General features: G+C 53.9%; 1 protein-coding gene and 2 non-coding genes across 3 annotated transcripts; 2 read left to right on the top strand and 1 right to left on the bottom strand.

Moving 5' to 3' along the window:
• Window positions 1-4095: 4095 nt before the first annotated feature.
• On the bottom strand, window positions 4096-20255 carry LOC101950954 (gastrula zinc finger protein XlCGF57.1-like). The gene is made up of 2 exons (XM_042847179.2): window positions 19905-20255; window positions 4096-8606 (listed from the first exon to the last, which is right to left on the bottom strand). Exons 1-2 carry the CDS (start codon window positions 20053-20055, stop codon window positions 7081-7083), a joined length of 1677 nt encoding a protein of 558 aa, XP_042703113.2. The 5' UTR covers window positions 20056-20255; the 3' UTR covers window positions 4096-7080.
• A 3364-nt stretch (window positions 20256-23619) lies between these two features.
• TRNAT-AGU (transfer RNA threonine (anticodon AGU)) lies at window positions 23620-23693 on the top strand. The gene has a single exon. It is a non-coding gene; the product is annotated as a tRNA-Thr (tRNA).
• A 1335-nt stretch (window positions 23694-25028) lies between these two features.
• Window positions 25029-25102, top strand: TRNAT-AGU (transfer RNA threonine (anticodon AGU)). The gene has a single exon. It is a non-coding gene; the product is annotated as a tRNA-Thr (tRNA).
• The last annotated feature ends 1388 nt before the right edge of the window (window positions 25103-26490 follow it).

Consider the following 26490-nt stretch of genomic DNA (forward strand, 5'->3'; position numbering starts at 1 on the left):
CAATGAGCGGTGTCGGGGGGTTGGGGGGAGTGTCTCCCGCCGACAAAGTGCAGTCCACACCGGCGCTTTTTGTCGGTAAAGCGTATGTCGGTCAGGAGGGTGTTTCACACCCCAGCCAACAAAAGTTGTAGCAACAGAAGTGCCGTGTAGACATAGCCTCAGCGTTCACTCGTGTGTTGCTAATCCTTCTCCTTGCCCTCCCCAGCAACGCACCAATATAAATACAGATCTTACAGCGACTTGACACATTTTATACAGTTTATACCCAGCAACTTAGAGCGTTTGAACGCTTTCTCAGATGAGGCTCAGACCTTCAGTCATTTCATAGGGCAGAGATTTGGGACCACTAAGGGCTTGTCTACACTACCCCTTAAGTCACTGGTCCCCAGATGTTGAGGGTCACACCCCTCTTCCCCCTGTCCGTGCCCCTCGCCCCCTCCCCGGAGTTGGGGCCAGGAGTGGGGCCATGGTTCCCGGGGCGGGGGCCAGGACGGAGACAGGAGTACAGGGGCCGCAGCTGGGGCTGCAGCTGAGGGTGCGTGTGGGGCTAGGAATGGAGCCATGGCCAGGGGCCGAGGCTGGGGGAGGGAGTGGAGCTGCATCCGGGCCATGGTGGGCCCGCAGCCGGGGGTGGAGCCGTGCCAAGGCTGGGGACAGTGCCAGGCGCTGGGCCAGGAGCCAGGACCATGGCTGGGGGCAGGGCCGGAGCAGAGCTGGGAGCGGGGTGGGGCTGGGTGGTGCTCCCTCCCCGCCCCAATGGGGCTGGCCTGGACCTGCAACACCCCCCCCCCCCCGGAATGTTCCTCTAGCGGGGGCGCGCCCCACAGTTTGGGGACCTCTGGCTTAAGTCGTTGTAACTTATGTCACTCGGGATGTGAAAAAGCCCTTAGGTTTGCGTAACTATTCTTTCTATAGCATTCCCGGTATGGATTTTCCAGGTGCTTTTACACGCATGCGCACGCTGAGCCCGCCGATATAACAGAAAAGTCGGGCTGTCTCCCAGTTAATAAAAACAAAAGACCAAAAAAAAGTTCAGTAAGTGCCTATCATGACAAAGGGTCGGACCTCCGCGACTCTCCCATTCTTTGGATGCGCTCGGAGTCGGAGCTGGAGCTACCGTCGGGGATCTAGGTCATGGGGTAGCTGACCCCGCGCTTCAGGCTCGTGAGGTTTTTCGGGTACAGAGACTCTAGTCAAAGCTGGCCTGGCCTGTCTTTGATGTTGTGACTTCCTTCCACAGAGAGGATGAGTCTGGAGGTCCAGAAAAGTCATCCTCTCTTCCAGAGCGTGTTGACCTGAAAGGCAAAAGACTTCTGCTTTTCTCTTCATCTTGATCCTCGATGATTTTCAGGCCAATGTCAATTTGGAAAAGTCCCGCTTAGCCCAGCATAAGAATATAAAAACGGCCAGACTGGGTCAGACCAAAGGTCCATCCAGCCCTGTATCCTGTCTTCTGCCAGTGGCCAATGGCAGGTGCCCCAAAGGGAATGAACAGAACAGGGAATCATCAAGTGTCCATCCCCTGTCGTCCATTCCCAGCTTCTGACAAACAGAGGCTAGGGACACCATCCCTGTCCATCCTGGCTAATAGCCATTGATGGACCTGTCCTCCATGAACTGATCTAGTTCTTTTTTGAACCCTGTTATAGTCTTGGCCTTTGCAACAGCTGTTTCCTTAAACTATCTATTGTTGCAAACCACATGCAGTGTGGATGTGGGACTCCCACAATATCAAAAGGAAAAGAAACACAAGGCCAATTATGGGGCGTTTTTTTCCATAGCCTGGCCTGAGGGTTAAACAGCAGTGCTCTAAATCTGGCCTCCTTAAAAGGAAAAGGCACCTCTGCACCCACCCAAATAACTGGTTGCTATATAAACAGAAAAGCCAGCGTCATGGACCCATCGCCATTTTAAATACCAACATCTCCTGAGAGATGGGAATGCATCACTTGATGATTCCCTGTTCTGTTCATTCCCTCTGGGGCACCCGGCATGGACCACTGTCAGAGGACAGGATACTGGGCTAGATGGACCTTTGGTCTGACCCAGTCTGGCCGTTCTGATGTTCTCATCTTTGCTTTGTGAAGTGGGGAACTCACTGGTTGTTACTGTGTAACTGCGTCAAAGGCTACCCGGCTTGTCTCCTCAATTCGTTTTCCTCTTAATTGAACGTTGATTTTCAAGCGTATCAAAATCAATTCCATTTGAAATCACTGAAGTCTATACTGGGTCTGTGCTTTCATATACTGTGTGCTCGTTCTCATATGTCTCAACCTCATCCCCTCTGGAGTCAGGTTTTACTTCAGAAGTCTTTAATCCAGAGAAAGTAAACGACATCAAATACACTTTTCAGGATTAGCCACCTTTTCTTATAGGCCTGAAAACAAACAAAGAACAGACAACCCAAGATAACTTTCATTGTGAACCCACATGAGAGTGTACCTACCACATAATCCATGTCTTACTCTGTAATAAATCACTTCATCTTTAATTCCATTTGCACTGGTGACAACACGTTCAAAGACTGCAAAATTGGATCACGTGTGTTAGTTTTCTCTTATTCCCCATTTCCTCCACGGGAACCCTGGGTGAAGTTGTGTTCTGCACTAACGTAGGTGCCATCCGTTTCTTGTGAGTTCATTGATCTCCGGGTCTTTTGCCCTAAAGGTGGGTGAAAGTCTCCTCCCCCTCTGTGGGAAGGTTTGCACAATGAGAAAAAGCCCCCAGACTCTATTTCCACACTTTCTAATCATTCAGAGGAGCAGGAGGTAAAGAAGTGATGCCAATCCATAAGCCACAAGAGCCTAACAAGAGTAGAGAAGTAGAACTAAACTAAGTGATTGGGCAACAAAATAGCCAATGAAATTTAATGTGGATAAATGTAAAGTAATGCACCTTGGAAAAAATAACCTCAACTCTACATACAATATGATGGGGGCTAATATAGCTACAACTAATCAGGAAAAAGATCTTGGAGTTATCGTGGATAATTCTCTGAAGACATCCACGCAGTGAGCAGAGGCGGTCAAAAAAGCAAACAGGATGTTAGGAATCATTAAAAAGGGGATAGAGAATAAGACGGAGAATATCTTATTGCCCTTATATAAATCGATGGTACGCCCACATCTTGAATACTGCGTACAGATGTGGTCTCCTCATCTCAAAAAAGATATACTGGCACTAGAAAAGGTTCAGAGAAGGGCAACTAAAAAGATTAGGGGTTTGGAGAGGGTCCCATATGAGGAGAGATTAAAGAGGCTAGGACTTTTCAGCTTGGAAAAGAGGAGACTAAGGGGGAATATGATAGAGGTCTATAAAATCATGAGTGATGTGGAGAAAGTGACTAAGGAAAAGTTATTTACTTATTCCCATAATACAAGAACTAGGGGTCACCAAATGAAATTAATAGGCAGCAGGTTTAAAACAAATAAAAGGAAGTTCTTCTTCACACAGTGCCCAGTCAACCTGTGGAACTCCTTGCCTGAGGAGGTTGTGAAGGCTAGGACTATAACAGCGTTTAAAAGAGAACTGGATAAATTCATGGTGGTTAAGTCCATTAATTAGCCAGGCTGGGTAAGGAATGGTGTCCCTAGCCTCTGTTTGTCAGAGGGTGGAGATGGATGGCAGGAGAGAGATCACTTGATCATTACTTGTTAGATTCACTCCCTCTGGGGCACCTGGCATGGGCCACTGTCGGAAGACAGGATACTGGGCTAGATGGACCTTTGGTCTGACCCAGTCTGGCCGTTCTTATGTTCTTAACTCAACATTCATGCAACCTGAGCTCAGAGTCTTACAAATTCCTTCCCCCGTGGGCGACCATCACTTGCGTAGGACGGCCGTGCTTCTTGTCCAACAAGGCAGCCATACGGGGATTCATGGGGAAGCAATGGCCATCAATCGTTTCTCTCTTTGTCTCATGACACTTCAGATCCAAATGGGAAGGGGACAATCGCTCCCCACTGAAACATGACAACTTGTGGGACCGTAATCAATCTCACTGAGCTAGGGAGTCGGGTTCTGTGACGGAGTGTGGGGAGTCAGGGCCCTGCACCCCCCACTTCCTGCGATTCACCGTGACTCTCAGCCAGCCAGTAACACAGAAGGTTTATTAGACAACAGGAACACAGTCCAAAACAGAGTTTATAGGTACAGGAAACAGGACCCCTCAGTCAGGTCCATCTTGGGGGGTGGGGACCCCAGACCCCAGTGCTGGGCCTCCCTCCATTTCCCCAGCCAGCTCCAAACAGAAACCCCCTCCACCCCCTCCTCTGGCCTTTGTCTCTTTCCCAGGCAAGGAGACCACCTAATCTTTGTTCTCCAGCACCTTCAGTTGGCACCTTGCGAAGGAGGGGCCCAGACCATCAGTTGCCAGGAGACAGGGTGTCGGCCATTCTCTGTGCAGACCCCTGCAGGCCCCTGCCCCTCTAGGGCTCTGCAACAATCATATGCCCTTATCCCACCACCTAGATACTTAAGAAATGCATAGGGGAAACTGAGGCACCCACCCAGTATTCCGAGAAAATATTAAGAACATTCCCACTTCGTCACAGGTTCTAAATACAAAGAGTTTACCTGGCCATAGGCCACCATAGCATGGAACTTTGGACACCTGCTATTTCTACGGAAATTCGTGTCTAATCCTTGGCCTTGGATGGGGGTAACGTCATATTTCTCAGGAGCAGAATCCGCCCAAAATCTCAGGAGTAATCATGAGGAACAGCTTCCCCAAACACGTCCAGTTTGTTTATTTAATCTGATGGTACAGACCTAAATTAGGGACTCGACACAGGCCTGGATCACAGTCCCTATCTATTAAAAAACAGGCAGAATCCAGCAGCTCTCTCACATTCAACGCTCGATTCGTTTCATCCGCGGTTGCAGCATTTACAAGGGGTAAGCGCCACAACACGGCCCATTCCATTTCCTCCGTCTCCACCTAGCTAGGAATTGCATGGTCTAAACGGCACCTGATTAAGAAGGTGACATTTTCAGGAGTAACCTTCCGTCTGGTCTGGGCCGCAACAGCTTTGGGAAGCCAATATGCGGGGGTCAGTGTGTTTTAAGCGAATGATCGTTTCTCTCATAGCCCCCTCCCCCCCCCCCCCCCATCAATCTGAGCTGATGCTGTCAACAGGGCCGGCTCTAGGCACCAGCAAAACAAGAATGCCAGAATGCCGCCCCTAAAAATGTGCCCCGGCCGCCCTAGCTCACCTCCGCTGCTGCCGCTCGCGCACCACGGCGCGCAAAACAGCTGATTTGCGCGCCGCTGCTCCCCCTCCCTCCCAGGCTCTCAAACCTGGAAGGGAGGGGGAGATCCCGAGCGGCCACGGCGCGCGAAACAGCTGATTTGCGCGCCGCTGCTCCCCTTCCCTCCCAGGTTTGAGAGCCTGGGGGGAGGAGGCAGGGCTGGGGATTTGGGGAAGGGGCGGAGCTGAGGCAGGGCCGGAGGTGGGGTAAGAAAAAAAAAAGGGGGGGGCGGCCAAAATTGTTTCTGCTTGGGGTGGGGCGGCAAAAATCCTAGAGCTGGCCCTGGCTGTCAAACAAAACTAATATCCCAATATTTGACCAATCAGGACAGAAACCCCAGCACACAAAGGGGTGTCAGACACTTTCAAATTTCCTATAAAATGAAATTCCAGAGCAGGTGACGTCTGATGACTCAAACCTGCTTCACTCAGAGCCACTTCATTATTATTCACCAGTCCTATTTCCCAAAAAATGTTTTAGCCTCACGGTAATGGGGGAAAACAGCCAACGTTCCCACCTTGCAAAGAATCCCGGCTCAGCAGGAAAAAACTCAGAAATACTTTTCTGATGGACAGAAACCAGGATTAAAACAGGGATTGATCACCCCCTCCAGCGCTTTCCCCTCCAGCCTCAGTGAGTTTGATTTAGGATCAGAGCGAGAAAACTCACCCGCAGAGGGCTGCGAACATTGTATCGTGTGGCACTGCAGGAGCTGGAGGGGTAGAAAGTGGGGATTATAAATTCTGTTGCGGCTCACGCGGACGGCTGGGCTGGGATTGGAGAAGTGGGATCTTGATGGCGATGCGGAAGGAGGGAATCCCTGATCTCCCTCGGGAAAGACAGGCTGAAATGACGTTTATCCCCTGGGCTGCTTTTTGTTATTGTGCAATCTTCCCCTACCACTCTGATCAACTGGGAATGAGACGTTCTGTCCCATAGGCGCTGACTCCGTGGGTGCTCTGGGGCTGGAGCACCCATGGAAAAAGAATTGTCAGCCTGCCCTGATCAGCGCCTCCCCCCCTCCCAGCGCCTCCCGCCACAGAGTGGACAGAAAGGATCCCAGCCCCAGCACCCGGGGGCCCCCCAGTGCTGTGTGGCCCCAGCCACCCCAAGCCCCGCCTCTGTCCATTGTCTTCTTTCCAGGTAAACAGGGTCCTCTGGGCCTCCTCTCCTCTCCGTCCCCCTCTGGTTGGAACTGGCTGGTCCGGTCACCGGGGTCCTCTCTTCGCAGCCCGTTGTCCTCCCACTGGCCAGAACTGGCTACGACTCCTGAGCTGGGTCTCCGGTGAGGGTCGTCAGGTCACCAGGTATCCCTCCTCCAGGCCACTGGCTGGGGCCCCAAGTTCCCTCTTCGGTCCTCTGTAACAACAAACTTCCTCTCCCCTCACCTCGTTAAACCAGTAACACTCAGGGACACTGAGTCCCACCCCTTCTGCATGCAAACCATTGGAAAACCACGAAAAGATAAGAAAATCCCCCACTTGGTCACAGGGAGGCCCGGCCTGCCCCAGCCTACGATACACCCCGCCCATGCTCGTGGGCGACAAGGCCTGACCTTCGACCAAAGCGTTTCCCGCACTCAGAGCATGTGTTGGGTCTCTCACCCATGGGGAGTCTCTGATGTGTGATAAGGCGAGAGCTCTCTGTAGGGTAGCGGCTCTCAACCTTTGCCGACAACTGTACCCCTTTCCGGAGTCTGATTTGTCTTGCGTCCCCCAAAGTTTCACCTCACCTGCTTACAAAACCAGACCTACAAATACAAAAGTGTCCCGGCCACCCTAGTACTAAAAATGTGCTGATGGTCTCATTTTTACCACACTCAGAGCACATTCAGCGTGTCTCCCCCATGTGGATTCTCTGATGAGATATAAGGTTTGAGCTCTGCCGGAAGCGTTTCCCACACTCGGAGCAGGCGTAGGGCGTCTCTCCGGTGTGAATCCTCCGGTGCGTGATGAGGCTGGATCTCTGCCGGAAGCGTTTCCCGCACTCGCCGCAGGCGTAGGGCGTCTCCCCGGTGTGGATTCTCCGGTGGGTGGTCAGAGTGGAACTGTGGCTGAAGCTTTTCCCGCACTCGGAGCACGTGTAGGGCGTCTCGCCGGTGTGGATCCTCCAGTGGGTGCGGAGGCCGGAGCTTCGCCGGAAGCTTTTCCCGCACTCGGAGCATTTGTAGGGCGTCTCTCCCGTGTGGATTCTCCAGTGCGTGGTCAAGGCAGAGCTGTGGCTGAAACGTTTCCCGCACTCAGAGCAGGGGTAAGGGGTCTCCCCGGTGTGGATCCTCAGATGTCTAATAAGGGCAGAGCTGTGGCTAAAACGTTTCCCGCACTTGGAGCATGCGTAGGGGGCCTCTTCCATGTGGATTCTCCAATGCGTGATGAGGGTGGAGCTCTGCCGGAAGCTTTTCCCGCACTCAGAGCACGTGTAAGGCGTCTCCCCCGTGTGGACTCGTCGATGTCTAATAAAGGTTGATCTCTGACCGAAGCGTTTCCCGCACTCGGAGCAGGCGTAGGGTGTCTCCCCGGTGTGGATCCTCCGATGGGTGTTCAGGTTTGAGCTCTGCCGGAAGCTTTTCCCGCACTCGGCACAGGTGTAGGGCGTGTCTCCGGTGTGGATCCTCCGATGTGCGATGAGGGTCGAGCTCAGACTGAAGCGTTTCCCGCACTCGGCGCAGCTGTAGGGCGTCTCTCCCGTGTGGATCCTCCGGTGCGTGATCAGGGCAGAGCATCGATTGAAGCTTTTCCCGCACTCGGAGCAGGCATAGGGTGTCTCCCCGGTGTGGATGGTCTGATGTCGAATGAAGGTTGAGCTCTGGCCGAAGCGTTTCCCGCACTCGGCGCAGGTGTAGGGCGTCTCGCCGGTGTGGATCCTCCAATGTGTGATGAGGTTTGAGCTCTGCCGGAAGCTTTTCCCGCACTCGGCGCAGGTGTAGGGCGTCTCGCCGGTGTGGATTCTCTGGTGCGTGATCAGGTTTGAGCTCCGCCGGAAGCTTTTCCCGCACTCGGCGCAGGTGTAGGGCGTCTCGCCAGTGTGGATTCTCCGGTGGGTGACCAGGGAAGAGCTCTGGCTAAACCGTTTCCCGCACTCGGCACATGCGAACGGGGTCTCGCCTGTGTGGATTCTCTGGTGTCTAATAAGAGAGGAGCTCTGGCCGAAGCTTTTCCCACACTCAGAGCATGGGTAGGGTCTCTCGCCCGTGAGGACGCTCCGGTGCCTCATACGGGGTGAGCAGCTCCTGACGGGTTCCTCCGCCCTGGGCTGACTCTCACAGGCTTTGGCCAACCACAGCAAACGTCCTCCTGGATCACCAGCATCCTGCTGGGGCTTCTCCTCCCCGTTCTCACTCGCCATCCCGGCGTCACCTGTTGGGACAGAGAAAGAATCCAGACACGGGTCATCCCCTGTGCCGGGGAGACAGAAAACCTCCGAGAGAGGGATGGGAAAAGGGGGGAAGGAACCAAAATAAGTGACGGAGGGAATCAAAGAAATCAGGAGCTGAAATCCCCCCCCCAAAAAAACCCTTCCCCAAAGTAAAGAGATGGGAGGGATCAACTCTGAATCCACAACCCCCCCCCAGCATTCAGAGGAAGGGACATATTGGTTCCTTCACCAAGGAAGGTAACTGACAGCAAGAGGTTTTTTCCCCGGGAAGATGGAGCACAGCCTGTTTGGCTCCAAAATGGGTGAGCTACAAATGGGTGAGCTACACTTTATCAGACATGAGGGTCCCTTGTTCATGAAGTCTTACGCTTTAGAAGGCAGGTTCTGATTTTATTTTTATATGTAGCCATTTCTGTCCAGTACTTCTCCTTCCTGCAACGGAACCTCTACGCTCAATTCAATCCAGCTACCCTCGCTTTTGCTACTAACTCATCGAAGTACTGTGGGTAGAGAGGAGCTGTGATCTGAGGTGAAACGGGTAAGCTGGAGCGAACTGTTTCTTTGCAAGAAACAGATTGGTGAAAACGGTCAGTGTCCAGGGGACTAAGGGCTGGACACTCAGAAGTTCTCGCAACAAACTTTTTGCTGGCCAACCCTTGCTGGTGGCCGCTCAGACACATTTTCCTAAAATACTTAATTAACTTTAGGAAAAAAACAAATAAATATACACATGTACAGGTCCAAATCATAGTAATTTATTTATGTAGGATCTTTATTTTTTTTTTTTTTAGACACCAGAGCCCCGCGGCTGAAGCCTGGTGGGAGAGGGGGCTGAAGCTCACTCGTGGAGTCCCATGTGGCTGAAGGCGCGGGGGGCACAATCTCAACAGGGCTGCCCAGAGGATTCAGGGGGCCTGGGGCAAAGCAATTTTGGGGGCCCCTTCCATTAAAAAAAAGTTGCAATACCATAGAATACTATATTCTCGTGCGGGCCCCTGTGGGGCAAATTGCCCCACTTGCCCCCCCACTCTGGGTGGCCCTGAATCTCAAGGGGAGACACGTGAGCGCCCCACGTGTCTCCTCTGCGCAGCAACTCCCCGGCCCTGAGTCCAGATGACGCACAATCCCCGCGCCACATTATCTGCGAGGGGGGCTCCATCCTTCTCCCCCTGCATCCCCCCCCGCCCCCGGCACATTCGGACGCTCTCCCTAGCAGCCGGGCCCAGGCAGGGAGTGGATGGAGTCGCTTCTCATGCCGGCTGAAGCTGGCTGCTCCGGATCGCCGCTCTAGAGTCTGGCTGGGGAGGCGGCGGTGGGCTGCTCCCCTCCCTGGCCCGGCTACCGGACCCAGGGGCCGAGCATGCCGGGGGGAAAGGGTGTGAGGGGGGTTCCAGCTTTCTCGGCCCCTATCACCAGCAGTTAGGCCCCCACCTCCTCCCCAGCCAGGGTCTCTCCTTTCTCCCGCTGTGACAAAGTGGGAATATTCTGTAATATAGTTAGGAAACCCAAAGTGTGCCTCAGTTTCCCTCATACACTGCGTGGTTACTTAGTGGGTGGAAAGGGACTGTTTGGGCTAAGACACAGGGGTGAACAGTGCTTAGCTGTCTGGGGGCCTTAGGTCTCGTGTCAATCAAACTCTTGGGAATGCAGCGGCATTGTGGACACTTAGAAACCAACTTCCCTGCTGCTCAGCGGGGGGGCAGAGCTGTATGTGCCCCTCCCTTGCAGCCTCAGCTCGCCCCGTCGCCGGCTCTGAGCTCTTGCTGGACAGCGCAGCTGCCCAGCCGGCCTGACCCGGTGCTCTGTGCAGCGTGGCGCGTGGCTGGCTCCAGCCTGGCGGCGTGGCTGCCCGTCCTGGTGCTCTGGGCGGCGCGGCTGTAGTGCCGCCAGCCACAGGTGCTCCAAGCAGCGTGGTAAGGGGGCAGGGGAGTTCGGGGTGGTGGTCAGGGGGTAGGGGTGTGGATAGGGGTTAAGATGGTTAGAGGGCAGGGAACAGGCGGTCAGGGGTCCCGGGGGGGGCAGTCAGGAAGGAGAGGGGGGTTGGATGGGGTGGCAGAGGGCAGTCAGGGGCAGGGGTTCTGGGGGTGGTCAGGGGACAGGGAGAAGGGGTGGTTGAATGGGGCAGGGGTCCTGGGGGGGCCGTCAGGAAGGAGACGGGGGGTTGGATGGGGCAGCAGGGGGCAGTCAGGGGAGGAGGGTCCAGGGGCAGTCAGGGAACAGGTACCGGGAGGGTGGATGGGGCAGGAGTCCCGGGGGGACGGTCAGGAGACAGGGAACAGGGGGAGTTGGATGGGGCAGGAGTCCAGGGGAGGCCGTCAGGGGGCGAGAAGCAGGGGGGGGTCGAATAGGGGGCGTTGTCCTGGCCACGCCTGGCTGTTTGGGGAGGCACCGCCTCCCCTAACCGGCCCTCCAGACAATTTTGGAAACCCAATTTGGCCCTCAGGCCAAAAAGTTTGCCCACCCCTGTAATAGACCCTCCTGTTTGACAGCACGGGCTGAGTGCCGCTGACGGTGCCTGCGGAGGCGCATTGGTCCCTAAGACTGTACAAGTCTCCCTCAGGGTCTGTCTCAGTGGGATTCCTTGAACGGCTCTCGCGGGGCGGAGCAGGGGTGCTGACGGATCAGACGCCCAGCCTAACGAGACTGACCCTGGTGGAAGAGTGGGGCCCACTAGGGGATCTGGCCCACTAGAAGGGATCCTCCCAGAGACTGCTCCAAAGCTGGGGCCACGGCACCGGTGCTGGGGATCCGTGACACCCACCCTGCCCACTTCCCGGCAGCGGGGGGCCTTCCTCCCCGCTCTCTGCTCTCCCTTCACACCCGGCACCACAGATACTCTCCCGTCAAGAGAGGGTCTCATCTGACTGTCCCACAGTCTGCACATAACATAGTTAGGGTTGCCCACTTTGTACTATTTAAAAATAGGACCCTCCAGCAGGAGTGCCAGAACCTTCCCCGACGCCCCACCTCTTTCCCCAGAAGCCCCGTCCCAGCCCTTGCCCCGCTCCTTGCCCCAAAGCCCCACCCCCATTCACTCCTCTTCCCCCCTCGCCCCATCGCTTGCTGCTTTTCCCCCTCCCCCCACCCTGCCCGGGTTGGGAGGGACTCGCCTGCGGAGCCAGGGTTGGGAGCTGCAGCCGCCCAACGCAGGTAGGAGGCAGCCCCCGGCTGAGTGGGGGCTGGCGTGGGTGATGACCTGGTGCTTCCCCATCTCCCAGCCTGCAGTAACCAGACTTTTGGTGTCTGGTCAGTAGATTTGACCGAACACTGTCCAGTATCCTTTTCTACCGGACTTTCCAGTCGAAAACTGGGCTCATGGCCACCTGTAGCGAGGCGGTGGGACACCCCACAGCCCCGCTGACGGCCGAACCTCGGCCAGACACTACTACATCACCCTAAATAGTACACCTATTTCCTAGACCACTGCTTCTCAAACTGCGGGGGTCAGGATCCCTCGGCGGGGTCATGAGGTTATTACATGGGGGGTCACGAGCGGTCAGCCTCCACCCCAAACCCCGCTTTGCCTCCAGCATTTATAATGGTGTTAAATATATTAAAAGATGTTTTTAATTGATAAGGGGGGGGTTGCACTCAGAGGCTTGCTATGTGACAGGAGTCACCGGTGCAAAAGTTGAGGAACCACTGGCTTTATTTAGAATTGTACTAGCTGCAAATGTTCCTCTTAGAATGAGGACAAGGCCCAAACGCTCAAATTATTAACTTCGTTTTTACATCCCCCCAAGAAAGAGAGATTAAATTTAAAAATCGTATCTTTCAAAATGGCCAACACCACCAAAAACGCACAGGTCCAAACATGATACCAGGGACATAAAGCAAAAAGGGGAAACCTGGAAAATTACATAATCAAGTTATCACTACTCTGGAGGTCACTATCCTTACCCTGCTCGCTACCTCCTGCCCCCTGACAACCTCACTATCCGCCGGGGAGCCGGGCCAAGAAGGTTTTTGAGGGATTCCCGTGCCTAATTCGCTCAGAGCAGCCAGGAGGCAACAGGGTGAGGGGAGAGAGAGCCCACCCCCATCCCCAGGGTGCACGGTTTTCATATTTATCACACATCTACTAGCCGGAGGCTGATACAGGAGATTAAATAATCCCAGAAGAGTCCAAGGACAGTCGGAATCCCAACACCCACTCCATTAAAAAAATATATATATACAGGAGAACCCCAGAGTTACGAACTGACCCGTCAACCACACACCTCGTTTGGAACCGGAAGTACGCATTCAGGCAGAAGCAGAGACACAATATATATATGCAAATACAGTACAGTGCTATGTTAAGCACAAACTGCTAAAAAAAATAAAGGGAAAGTTTTAAAAAAAAAGATCTGACGAGGTGAGGAAACTGTTTCTGTGCTTGTTTCATTTAAATGAAAATGGTTAAAAGCAGCATTTTTCTCCTGCATAGTAAAGTTTCAAAGCTGTGTTACGTCAGTGTTCAGTTGTAAACTTTTGAAAGAACAACCATGACGTTTTAGACATTTCAGACTTGCAAACAACCTCCGTTCCTGAGGCATTCAAAACTCTGAGGTTCTACTGTATAACACATAAAAGGAAGAGGAAGTTGATAGAAAAGAATATGAGTCAGAGGCTGGAATTGTAGAACATTAATAAGGGAAGCAGAAGGATACTGAACCTGGGGTCAGCATACTGAAACACAACATGAAGAAGTTTTTTAAAAACAAGAAGAATCCTAACCATGAGATGGGTCCATTACTAGAGGGAAATGCTAAAATATCAATAATAATGCAGAAAAGGCAAAAAGCGTTCAATATATATTTCTGTTCTGTATTTGGGGAAAAACAAACAGATGATGCAGTCACATCATATGATGATGGAGACACTCTTTCCATTCCACTAGTAACTCAGGCGGAGGTGAAACAGCAGCTACCATAGTTAGACATTTTAAAATCAGCGGGTCCAGTTAACTTGTATGCAAGAGTTTTAAAAGAGCTGGCCGAGGTGCTCGCTGGACCAATAATGTCGATTTTCAGTAGGTCTTGGATACTGAGGAGTTCCAGAAGACTGGAGGAAAGCTAGTGCTGTGCCAATATTTAGAAAGAGTGAAAGCCCGAGTAATTCTAGGTCTGTCACTCTGACATTGATAACATGCAGGCTAATGAAGTAGCTGATATTGGATTTGATGAATTAATACCAATCAACATAGATTTAGGGGAAATAGATCCTATCAGGCTAATTGGATATCTTTTTTTGCTGACATTAAACGTTTGGTTAATAAAGGTAATAGTGTTGATCTGTAGACTTCGGTAAGATATTTGATTTAGTACACACGATACTTTGATTAAACTAGGACAGGGGTCGGCAACCTTTCAGAAGTGGTGTGCCGAGTTTTCATTTATTCACTCTAAATTTAAGGTTTCGTGTGCCAGTCATACATTTTAATGTTTTTAGAAGGTCTCTTTCTATAAGTCTATAATATATAACTAAACTATTGTTGTATGTAAAGTAAATAAGGTTTTTAACAATGTTTAAGAAGCTTCATTTAAAATTAAATTAAAATGCAGAGTCCCCCGGACCGGTGGTCAGGACCCGGGCAGTGTGAGTGCCACTGAAAATCAGCTCGTGTGCCGCCTTCAGCCTGCGTGCCATAGGTTGCCTACCCCTGAACTAGGACAATACACAATTAACACGGCACACAGTAAATGGATACAAAAATGGCTAACTGAGAGGTCTCAAAAAGTAATGGAGAACCATGGTCAAGCGGGTGTGTTTCTAGTGGGGTCCCCCAGAGATTGATTTTTGACCCTACGCTATTTATCATTTTTATCAATCACCTGGCAGAGAACATAAAATCCTCACTGATAAATTGCCAGACGACACAAAGGTCGGGGAAGCAGCAAATAATGAAGTGGGTCAAGAGAGTCAGGCTTCAGCTCTGGGAGTCTGGGAAGTTTTCCCAGCCCTGGATAGGTGAGTTATTTCCTCTTCCACAAATAGGGAACGTCCCAACCCTCAGGAGTCTGTTCCTAGAAACCATGCCCCATGTTCCACTAGGTCTGGCAGATTTTTCACACCAGCGCTCTCCCTTTCTCCCCACTGTGTATTTCCTGCCCTCCTCCCACTTCTAGCAGCTCTCATTGTCCTGTGCATTTACTGGCTCTCTTCTTCCATCTGGAACCTCTCCAGCCCCGCCTCTTCCTCCTGAGGCCCCTCCCCTGCCCCGCCCCTCCCCCTGAGGCCCCTCCCCTGCCCCGCCTCTTCCCCTGAGGCTCCACCCCCTCATTCACTCCTCTTCCCTCCTTCCTTCCATCGCTCGCTGCTTTTCCCCTCCCACCTCCCCGCCCGGGTCAGGAGAAACTCGCCTGCAGAGCCGGGGCTGGGAGCTGCAGCTGCCCAACACAGGTCAGAGGTGGCCCCGCCTCCCCTGCTCGCAGTAACCGGACTTTGGGTGTGCGGTCAGTAGCTCTGACTGGACACTGTTAGGTCCCTTTTTGACCAGAGTTTCTGGTCGAAAACCAGGCTCTTCTTACCTTCTTAAAGGTAAGAAGAGCAACTGGAGAAATTTCACACGGAGCTTTTTCCCATTTCCTTCCCTGATTCCCCCATGGGCTTTTCCCCCTACAACCAGACCTTCAAGTTCTGCCACCCTGGGAAACATGCAGGCCAACTCTACATGACACGGTTTTGTCGAGAAAAGCCAGGAGGTTATCCCACAATGCCCATAGGGACAGTTCCGGTCACCAGTTTGAACTCCGCTGCCCTCAGCCAGGGGCGCTGGAACAATTTGTACAGTACGGGGTGTTGAGAGCCATTGAACCAAACCGTAAACCCTGCATATAACGGAAACCCCTTCAAGTCAGCGGGTGCTGACTTCAGTCAGGTTAAGGAAGTGTTGTTTACTACTTCTCATAACACAAAAACTAGGGGTCACCAAATTAAATGAATAGGCAGCAGGTTTAAAACAAATAAAAGGAAGTTCTTCTTCACACAACGCAGAGTCGACCTGTGGAACTCCTTGCCAGAGGGTTTTGTGAAGGCCAAGATTATAACAGGGTTCAAAAAAGAACTAGATAAATTCATGGAGGATCGGTCCATCAATGGCTATTAGCCAGGATGGACAGGGATGGTGTCCCTAGCCTCTGTTTGCCAGAAGCTGGGAATGGGTGACAGGGGATGGATCACTTGACGATTCCCTGCTCTGTTCATTCCCTCTGAGGCACCCGGCATTGGCCACTGGCAGAGGACAGGACACTGGGCTAGATGGACCCTTGGTCTGACCCAGTCTGGCCGTTCTCATGTGCGGCAGCACCCCCTGCACCCCTACTTCCAGCACCTGTGCCTGCATCCGGATACACAGGCATGTGCCCCTCCATCTTTAAAGGCCGGGAAATCTTTGAAATTCCACCTCCTGTTTGCTCGGCGCGGGCACAAGACGGGAGAGCAGCACGGGATCCATCGTGCTTTCAAGTGGAGATGGTGGGAGCGCCGTTTACAAGGGCAGCGGGCGCCGTGGAAAAGTGGCGCAAAATGTTGTCAAAAGCCCATCGAAATGACGGGGCGGAGAAAACCGCATCCCGGAACGGTGAGCCCAACCCCGTGAGGCCCTGCGGTCCCTGCCCAGAACTCCCAGCGGCAGAGGGTGGCGATTTGCACGGCAGGATGGCTACCCATGGTGAACTGCTCTCGCTGCCGATGCAAGAGCACCGACGGGGGACTCGCCCGGAGCGCTGCAGGAACGCGCCGACGCGGTTGTATTGCAGCGGTGGGGTGATCGCCGTCGTAACCTAAGTCGACAAATCTGTATCTGTATTACAGCCCAGCCCCAGCCCCTCCCACCGGGATTAAACCTCGGAGACCTGGTTTATCCCTCCAGTAGCCATCTCTGAAGCAAACGCTCCAGGAGAGCAGAATCCGATTCCCCCGGGCATTGTCCTAGAGGGCAGCTGTCACTCATGGGGGTGGCTAGCCCTCTAGTCCCACCTCTTCTGCCCGCATCCCCGCCTCTTCCTCTCCTGGCCCCGCCCACACTCCACCCAGGCCCCGCCCCCATTCCCACTTGGGCCCCCCCCAATCCCCCACCGCCCCTCCCCAAGTCCCTCCTCTCCCCCACCCCCCTTGCCCCGCGAGACCCCCACTGCCCGCAGGGACGCGGTGAGCAGCCGGCGAGGGAAGGGGGCATCGTGGGGGAGGGCGGGGACGGAGAGGAGGGACCCAGCCAGGCAGTGGCGGGCATTGGCGCCTCGGGAAAGGGGCGGAGCAGGGACGGGAAGAGGCGGGGCCACCACGGCCCAGGGTTCGGAGGCGGCTGTGCCAGGGGACGCTTAGCCGCCGTCTGGGGTGTCACCGGTTTACAAGCTTGTTTGATGCCCCGGCCTTTTCCCGGTCTCTCTCGGGAGCGCCCCCTCTAACGGGCGGAAGAGAGAATTAAAGGGACCCGGTACCTCTCGGTACCAGGTCTACGCGCCGTTCTTAGCTGAGTCCCCCCGGTGAAGAAGCTGGGACCGGGGTGAGGGGCGGAGGTTTGGATTCCCGGCCTTGGTGGGAGATAAATGTACATCCCATTTCCTAAGAGGGGAAGAGGGGAGAGAGTCAAGCTTGGGTCCAGAGCTGTCCTCCGAACTGAGTTCCTTTCTGGTGAAACTAATAGTCAACCTGTAGGGCCATCCTTAGGCATACGCAGAATACGCAGCTGCGTAGGGCACCACGACATTGGGGAATCCATCCCCCAGCTGCCCCCCCTGTGCTTTCCTAAGGGGGTGCGGAGCCCGGCACAACCCCCTCTGCCCCTGCCCCACCTCTTCCCACTGTGTCGCTCCGCTTCCCGCCGCCGGTGAGTGTGGGGGGGAGGTGGACCCCCTTCCCCGAAACCTCCTCCCCTGAGCGACATGGCTGGGGCGGGGGGAGCAGAGCGGGCTGGGGCCAGGTTGTTCCGCTCCCTGCTCCCGGCCCCCCACTAATCCCCCGGGGCCCGCAGGCCTTGAGTGCAACCCAGACCCTCCGCGCGGGGGGGAGCAGGTGCTCGGGCTGCGTAGGGCACCAGCATTGGCAAGGACGGCCCCGTCGACCTGTCCCAGCGATGCCAAATAACGTCCTGTTTTAGGGGGCCCCTGTGAGGGATTTTATACCAGTGGCCAACAGGCGGTAAAGAGAGAAAATGCGAGTGACTTTCGTAGCGGGATTTGATAAACGGAGAGAAAAGGGGCGACGGGTGCTAGACTTTTATAGCAATGGTCAAGAATTGGAGAAAAGGCCCAGATCTGTGGAGATTTTAGACTCCTATTTGATCATTAGAAAGACGGGGAAATCTCAGGGAGTGTTAACTGGAGTCATAAAATTGTAGGACTGGAAGGGATCTTGAGAGGTCGTCTAGTCCAGTCCCCTGCAGGACTAACTATTATCTAGACCGTCCCCGACAGGGGTTTGTCCAACCTGCTCTTGACGGAGATTCCACAATCTCCCTAAGTAATTTATTCCAGGGCTTAACCAGCCGGACAGTTAGGAAGTTTTTCCTAATGTCCAACCTAAACCACCCTGGCTGCAATTTAAGCCCCTTGCTTCTTGTCTGATCCTCAGAGGTTAAGAATAGGGTGACCAGACGTCCCGATAATATCGGGACTGTCCTGATATTTCGGGGTTTGTCCCGTGTCCCGACCGATCTTTGGTCAGGATGCAGTTTGTCCCGATATCCGCCGGCAGCGCTGGGTTTTTCGTTTGTTTTTTTTTGCTCCGCCAGCGGGACTGACTCGGCTTTTTTTTTTGCACCCCCCCCCCCCCACATGTGTCCCGATATTTTGTTTACCTCATCTGGTCACCCTAGTTAAGAAGAACAACATAAGTAACATGATTGGGGGGTGGGGGAAGCAGGGCAAAATGTTAGGGTATTTTATATCAATGGGGGGAGGGCTAGCTCAGTGGTTTGCACATTGGCCTGCTAAACCCCAGGTTGTCAGTTCAATCCTTGAGGGGGCCATTTAGGGAATCTGGGGCAAAAATCTGTCTGGGGATTGGTCCTGCTTTGAGCAGGGGGTTGGACTAGATGATCTCCTGAGGTCCCTTCCAACCCTGACATTCTATGATTCTATGATCTTTGAGAACTGGGGAGAAAATAGGTCAAAAACCGAAATATTTGATCATATGAGAGAGAGAAAAAGCCCAGATCTGAAGAGATGAGAAGATCCGAACAATCTACCAATGGTCAGTCGTGGACACTCCACCACGGCCGGTGTAAATTGTTCCAATGATTCACCAGTGACTCTCACCGTTACGGATTTATTTACCTCTTCTTTCGAGGTTTGTGACACTGTCAAATAACTGAGACAGGTGGGAAGGTTAGAAGGGATGGGATAGGAAAGTGAAATAGACCTGCGGACAGGAACAGTCCCCCCACCACCACCGCCAGACAGCGCCAGGAGTTTTGGGATGCTGCTTTAAGAGGGCAAGTGATGGGTTATGGGGCAGGCAGTGGGGTGGGGACAGCGGCTGGGGTGGGCAGGTGACTGGTAGCTGGCGGGGAGCAATGTTAGGCCGTTGTGGGGACAGCACCGGGGGCTGGGTAACCTCGAACTGGGGAGCCCCCTCCTTACCCCTTCCATGCTTCTTGCTGGCAGAGAGCGGCCGCCCCAGCCCACCCCAGAAACAGCCGAGTCTCCGGGATTCTCCAAGCTGCACCCGCTGACCCCCTTCCCATTTGGGGAGCGACTCGGGGGCAACCATTTCCCATCGAAACAAGGACAGTTTGTGGCAGGTCACACAGGTGGGGAAATATCCCGCATCGGAGGAGATTTTAAAGGGACACTGAAGAATTAAGAGAGAAAATGGGGCAAGATCAGAGGAGACTAGAGACAGAGGCAACTAATTTGAGAGAAAAGCAGGGGTGGGAGGGGGGATCTGCAGGGGTTTTATATTCATAGGTGATTATTAGGGAGAATTTTATCTGCATTTGAGGGACAAGTGACAAAACCAGCGAGGATTTCATTAGCCCCCTGACCTGGCTGCCCCTGGAGGCACCCAGTCCAATCCACCGCCTTTCACACTGTCTTTCCCCTTCCCTCCCTCTCTGGCTTGTTTTCCACCCCTGCCCTGGCCCACCTCCCCTTCCACACACACACAGGGGAAATCCCTTTTCTTTCCTCGCCTGAATCTCCCCAGGTTTGCTCCTGGTCAAAGCACCGACCAGCCCAGTCTCCTGAACAAGGGACAAAATTCCCAGGGGCTGCCAGATCTGAGGCTCCCAACCCCACTGGGGCAGAGACGCACTTTCCTCCCCATCCCCAGCATCCCCTCTCCCCCTCAGTTACCTGCTGTCTCCAGCTCAGGGGGTGGGGTCCGCAGAGCCCAGGGCTGCCCTAGGGGGGCAGATTCCAGCCGGAGAAGGTCTCCCCCCTTTAAGGAAGGGCTCTCCCCCTGCGCAGACCCCACCGGGGAAGCAGCAGCTGCGGCATCTTGCATTTTTCCAAAGCACCCACACCCAGGAGCTGCCCAGGGCTTGTTCTTTGTTCTCCCAGCTTCCTTCCTGCCAGCACCCCCCTGCTCCTAGCTATTCCAGCCCCTTCCTGTCTCCTTCCAGCCCAACCCGGGCTGCAGCCTGTCACACACTCCCTGGGCCAGGGGATTTTCTCAGGAGGGAACCACTAGTCCTCCTCTCCCCTGTTCCTCCTCCTCCAGAGTCACTGTGTTTACACACACAGAGGTTCTGGCTCCTGTTGGCCCTGATCCAGTCCGGGACAGTGAACGCGGCCCCCCCGGGAACAGGAAAGCGACTCTTGTCTACACTACAAAATTAGGTTGACTTAATTCAGATCCGCTTCCAGACCCCGCAGTAATTCAGTCCGCTGTTGGTGTCCAGGCGCGACCCTCCTTCTGCCGGTGACGGGCGTCCTCACCAGCGGCATTTGCACCCACTGAAGTGGGGCGCTGACACACCCCTGAACGAGAAAAGTTTTGTCATTCAGTTTCCAGTGTAGACGAAGCCTCAGGCCCTTTATCTTCCCCGGGGCTGGGGGGCGGCAGGTGAGTAGTGAGGGAGAGCATCAAGAAAGGAAAGGTTTGGTTTGAACTTCATGTTTTTCATTAGGTTCAAATTGATGGTGATGATGCAGGAACGTGCCTGTCTCTGCCCGTTCCTGCCCCTGTCTGAGGCTTTGTGTACACTGGCAAGTGAAAGACAAAATTGTTGTCGTTCAGAGGTGTGAAAAAAACCACACACGCGCACCCCGAAAGACAGGCGTTTTATCGAGGAAAAGCGTCGGTGTGAACGGCTCCGGCCGACAACGCTAACGCCGCTCGTTGGGGGTGGAAGATTTTTTCCTGCCTACAAACTCGCCTTTTAGCATCCCGGCTGTAGAGCGGCACCGGTGTGTGGCTAAAAGCTGCGTAGTGTAGACAAAGCCTAATCCATGAAATGGAGAAAAATATTTGTTTTCCTCTGCTAGGAAATGAGCTCACTGGAAAAAAACAAACAGGAATTTTCAGTGTTGTGTGTGTCATGCGTCATGAAATTCCCCACTCCTCCCTGGTAGTCTAGGGCCGTGGTTTTCAACCAGGGGCACACGTCTTCCAGGGGGTAACATCAATTCATCTAGACATTTGCCAAGTTTAACAACAGGCTACATAAAAAGCACTAGCGAAATCAGTACAAACTAAAATTTCATACAGACCATGACTTGATTATATTGCTTTATAGTCTAGCCCAGGGGTAGGCAACCTATGGCACGGGTGCCGAAGGCGGCACGCGAGCTGATTTTCAGTGGCACTCACGCTGCCCGGGTCCTGGCCGCCGATCCGGGAGGCTCTGCATTTTAATTTAATTTTAAATGAAGCTTCTTAAACATTTTAAAAACCTTATTTACTTGACATACAACAATAGTTTAGTTCTATATTATAGACTTAGAGAAAGAGACCGTCTAAAAATGTTAAAATGTCTGACTGGCACGCGAAACCTTAAATCAGAGTGAATAAATGAAGACTCGGCACCCCACTTCTGAAAGGTTGCCGACCCCTGTCTATACACTGAAATGGAAGATAGGTCCATCAATGGCTACTAGCCGGGATGGACAGGGATGGTGTCCCTAGCCTCTGTTTGTCAGAAGCTGGGATTGGATGACAGGGGATGGACACTTGATGATTCCCTGTTCTGTTCATTCCCTTTGGGGCACCCGGCATTGGCCACTGTCGGAAGACAGGATACTGGGCTAGATGGACCTTTGGTTTGACCCAGTATGTTCTTATGTTGTGTTCTTAAGCACAATAGTTATATTCCAATTGATTTATTTTATAATGATATGGTAAGAATGAGATCATCAGCCATCTTTCAGTCATAACGTGCTGGGGCACTTTTATGTGTCGATGTCTGATTTTGTAAACAAGTCGTTTTTCAGTGGGGTGAAACTTGGGGTAGGCAAGACAATTCCGACACCGGAAAGAGGTACCGTCGTCTGGAGAGGTTGAGAGCCAATGATCTAGCGGCTGGGATTTGCTGCTCCGTTTCTCTAGTCTGTGTTTGATTCCTGGGAAACGAAGGCTTTTCCCTACCCAGGCTGGGTTTTCCTGAAATTAAAGGAACTGGAATCTCACAAGAAATGTCTCCCCTGCCTGCTCGCGGCTACGCGTGTCACAGGGCAACTCTGCCCCTTGGAGAGGGAACATATCTGGCTTCAAGACTAAGCTTGATAAGTCTATGGAGGGGAGGGGATGATGGGATAGCCTCATTTTGACAATTAATTGGTGTTTGACTATTAGCGGTAAATATGCCCAATGGTTGTGATGGGATGTTAGCTGGGGTGGGATCTGAGTTACTACAGAGAATTCTTTCCTGGGTGTCTGGCTGGTGAGTCTTGCCCACATGCTCAGGGTTTAGCTGATCGCCAGATTTGGGGTCGGGAAGGAATTTTCCTCCAGGGCAGATTGGCAGAGGTTTTTTTTCACCTTCCTCTGCAGCGTGGGGCACTTGCCGGAGGATTCTGTACACCTTGAAGTCTTTAAACCACGATTTGAGGACTTCAGTGGCTCCGACCAGGGCCGGCTTTAGGAAGTGCGGGGCCCGATTCGAACAGTTTCGACGGGGCCCCGGCAGAGAACACATAAAAAAAACACGCGGGGCTTGTACTCACCCAGCCGTGCTCCTAGTCTTTGACGGCGGGTCCTTCACTCACTCCGGGTCTTCGGCGGCACTGAAGGACCCGCCGCCAAAGACCCGGAGCGCCTCCAGGTGAGTAAAAATTAAAAAGGTGCCTCTAGCCAGGGAAGGGATTCTCTGCCACTTGCCCCCCAATCTGGGCAGCCCTGCCACTGGACGCGGGGCCCTCTTAGGCGCGGGGCCCGATTCGGGGGAATTGGTGGAATTGGCCTAAAGCCAGCCCTGGCTCCGACATAGGTAGGGGTTTGTTACAGGAGTGGGTGGGTGAGATTCTGTGGCCTGCGTTGTGCAGGAGGTCGGACTAGATGATCATAACGGTCCCTTCTGACCTTAAAGTGTATGAGTCTATAACAGAGCGAGTGCACCCGTCACCCATCAGCTCACTGCAATTGCCCTTAAAAGAGGGCGCCCGGGCCCTAGAGGTGAGAAATCCCTGAGGGATGACAGGCAGGAGCAGGTCAGAGCTCCCATAGTAAGGCCATGTCTACACGTACAAGCTTCCAGCGGCGCCACTGCAAGGTCGCGCTGGCCACTGCGTTCGACGTGATAAAGCCAGCTCCACGAGCGGCAGAGCCGTGGGAACGGGAGAGCGTCTCCTGCCAACACGGGGCCGTGCACCCGAGCGGTTATGCCGGCAAAACTTACATTGCTCGGTGCGGGGTTCACACCCCTGAGTGACAAAAATGTCGCCAACACCAGTGCTTTGTCACCGTGGCGTAAGAAAGGAGAGCTCCGGGGAGAAAGAGGAGAGGAGAGAGAGAGCCGGGCAGCTCCATGTCTGCCGGTCTTGAGGGAACTAGATTAAATCTCTGCTTTGGACTGGGCCGGGATTATCTGGGACCATCAAGTACAGCAGCATGGGGGACTTTCAGAAGGGAGGCACCATGGCTAAGCCGGCTAAAGCACTTGTCCAGTAAACAGAAGATCCTGGGTTCAACTCCCAGTGGTGCCTGGTACTGTCTTTTGTCTCCTCTGCTCACATTTTCCTTTTTCCTTCCAGGAAAAAAGCCCTCCCTAGGCCGGGCTGGCAAAGGCTTGTAAAAGAAGAGACCTCTTTGTGGAGCAGCGGCTCCAGGCTGGATTCTTCCAGGTGCCGATGAAAAGGCTGCCGTGATGGGCATTGGCAAGGAGGTGGCTTTGACTGCAACAGGACAAGAGCCCATGCCGCGGGCCCTTGCGATTCGCCGGGGATGTCATCGTGCGGAGATCCAGAGAGCGCCACCTCTGCAGGGCTGGCAGGAAATGGAGCGTTACTCCCAGTTCACCTCACTTTCGATTGTCGTTGGGGAAGAAGTGGAGCAGGTTGAGAAACGCCGCCGAGGGCGGCGCCGTGGCTAAACTGGTCAAGGCACCTGCTGGGTAAACACAAGATTCTGGATCCGGCTCCCAGTGGTGCCTCGCCAAACGTGTCTCCTCCTCCCACCTTGTTGTCTGTCTCTGGAGGAAATGGACAAACCCGCCTTTGTCTAGCCGTACAAACGCTTGCAAAAGACACAGGGATTTCAGGGGACACGTGTCGGAAGGAGGCACCCGACAAGCGTGGAGACAACGAACGGCCGCCGTAACTCCACTTGCAGCCGCGGAAGGCACCAGACAGAGAACTAAGCACTATGTGGCCACGGCTGGGGACAGAAGAGTCTCTCCCAAAGCCCTTTTCCGCTAGCAGGGGCCTCTGTGCGCGGAGCTCCTGAGAGCTGGACGTCTCCAGGGAGTGGAGAACTGCGTCGGCAGCTCTTTGCATCTCTAGATGAACATCTGCAGGGGTTGTTGCGAGGCCTCTGGAGAGTGGCCTTTCAGGAGAGCTGGCTGACAAGCCTTCCCCGTAACCAGGAGATGCCGGCGTGGCCGGCCACTTGTTCCTCGCTGAGGCCAACTTGTCTGTGCGGCTCCGTTTTTTGTCTCTCTTCCTCGTAAACCGAAAAGACCTTCCGGGCAATGCTTTAAGCATTTGGGCCAGACACTGAGAGCCCTCCCTGCGGCTAAGTGTTGGAAGGCGGAAAACAGTGAGTCTGGGACTGATGAAAAGCTCGCTATGACTCAGAGTCGAGCCCAGGTTGCTACGAGCACAACCCACAGAATACAACCTACCACACCATCACAGCTGCTGTGGGGAGGGGAGCACCTTGGGAAGTCTCTGCGTGCTCTACTGTGGCTTTGTGTGCATAGGGAGCCAGACAGCTCCATGTCCGCCCGTCCTGCCGGAAATGGAGTAAGTCTCTGCTTTGGAATTGGCTGGTATCCTCTTGGCCCATCAAGTGCAGCAGTTCTGAAGTATTTTCCATGTGGGGGCACCATGGCTAAGCTGGTTAAAGCACCTGTCTAGTAAACAGGAGATCCTGGGTTCGACTCCCAGTGGTGCCTGGCTTTGTGTCTTTCATCTCCTCTGCTCACATTTTCCTTTCTCCATCCAGGAAACCAAAGAACCCTCCCTAGGCCAGACTGGCAATCATAGGCGCCGACTCCATGAGTGCGCCAGGGCTGGAGCACCCACGGGGAAAAATTGGTGGGTGTGGCAGCTCCCCACCCCAGCTCGGCTCCACTTCTCCCCCTCGCTCCCAGCGCTTGTGCCACAAAACAGCTGTTTTGCGCGGCTGGAAGGGAGGGGGAGGAGGGGGAACACGGTGCACTCAGGGAAGAGGCGGGGCCAGGGCGGGGATTTGGGGAAGGGATCCAATAGGAGCAGGGAGGGGGCGGAGACTTTGGGGAAGGGGTTGGAATGGGGGCGGGGAAAGGGTGGAATCGGGGCAGGGCCAAGAGCGGGGGGGCACCCACCGGCGCCGGGGAAAGTTGGTGCCTATGCTGCCAATTGCTGGTTAAGGAAGAGGCCTCTTTGCGCAGGAGCGTTGGAAAAAATCAAACCGGGAGCCTGGAGCTGATGAAAAGGCAGCCGTGACGGGCGTTGGCTAGGAGGTGGCCGAATCGCTGGTCTGCTGAGTGAAAAGCAACATCTTCCCTCCACTCGCTTGTAGGGATCTTCCGCTGGGATAGTCACGCAGACGCTTCCTCTGCTGAAATCCCGTCTAGCCGGCCAGCTGACTGATTAACCAACCACTCCGTTACGTGCTGAGATTTTTAAACTCTACCCTGTGCCGAGAAAATACCAACACTGAGAATAGCAACAGAGAAACGACTCCTTCCCGATGAGAAAAGTCGGTGAATCGCACTAATGGGGACAATGGAACTAAAACAGTTTGGCTGAAGTCAAACAGCCTCCTAAGCACACCATTAAAATAGAAGAAATTAATTGCCCCTCCCTATAGTCGATGGTGCCCAGGCTGCCCCATTAGAGGGTTCCCGATGTCACTCACCTGCTGCAAGGTGCTTCCGAGTTCGGGCCAACAGCCGGCTCCCTGCCCCCGGGCTCAGCTGCTCCCAATGCACATGGCCCTTTGCAAAGCAGCTAACCTGCCTCCTTGCACTCTGAGCCCCGCCACAGGTAACCTATGGGAGCCGCCCCCAAAACTACCCCGCCCAAATTCCAGAAACTTCCAGAGGTGGGGGGCCAAATCTACCTAGCAACAATGACCCAGACACGACTCACGCCTACGCCCTCGCCCTGCTGCTACGGGGTCTCTTAAAGAGATCTCTCCCTGTTAGGCACATGGGTTACAAACACAGAGTACACACCACTATGTGACCTCGGCTGCCACTTTGAAAACTGTCTCTGTGCTCAGCTGTGGCTTTCTGTGCCCTGGGAGCCGGACAGCTCCATGTCCGCCCGTCTTGCAGGAAATGGAGTACGTCTCTGC

Source organism: Chrysemys picta, chromosome 17, assembly GCF_011386835.1.
Source record: "Chrysemys picta bellii isolate R12L10 chromosome 17, ASM1138683v2, whole genome shotgun sequence".
Taxonomy (NCBI): Eukaryota; Metazoa; Chordata; order Testudines; family Emydidae; genus Chrysemys; species Chrysemys picta.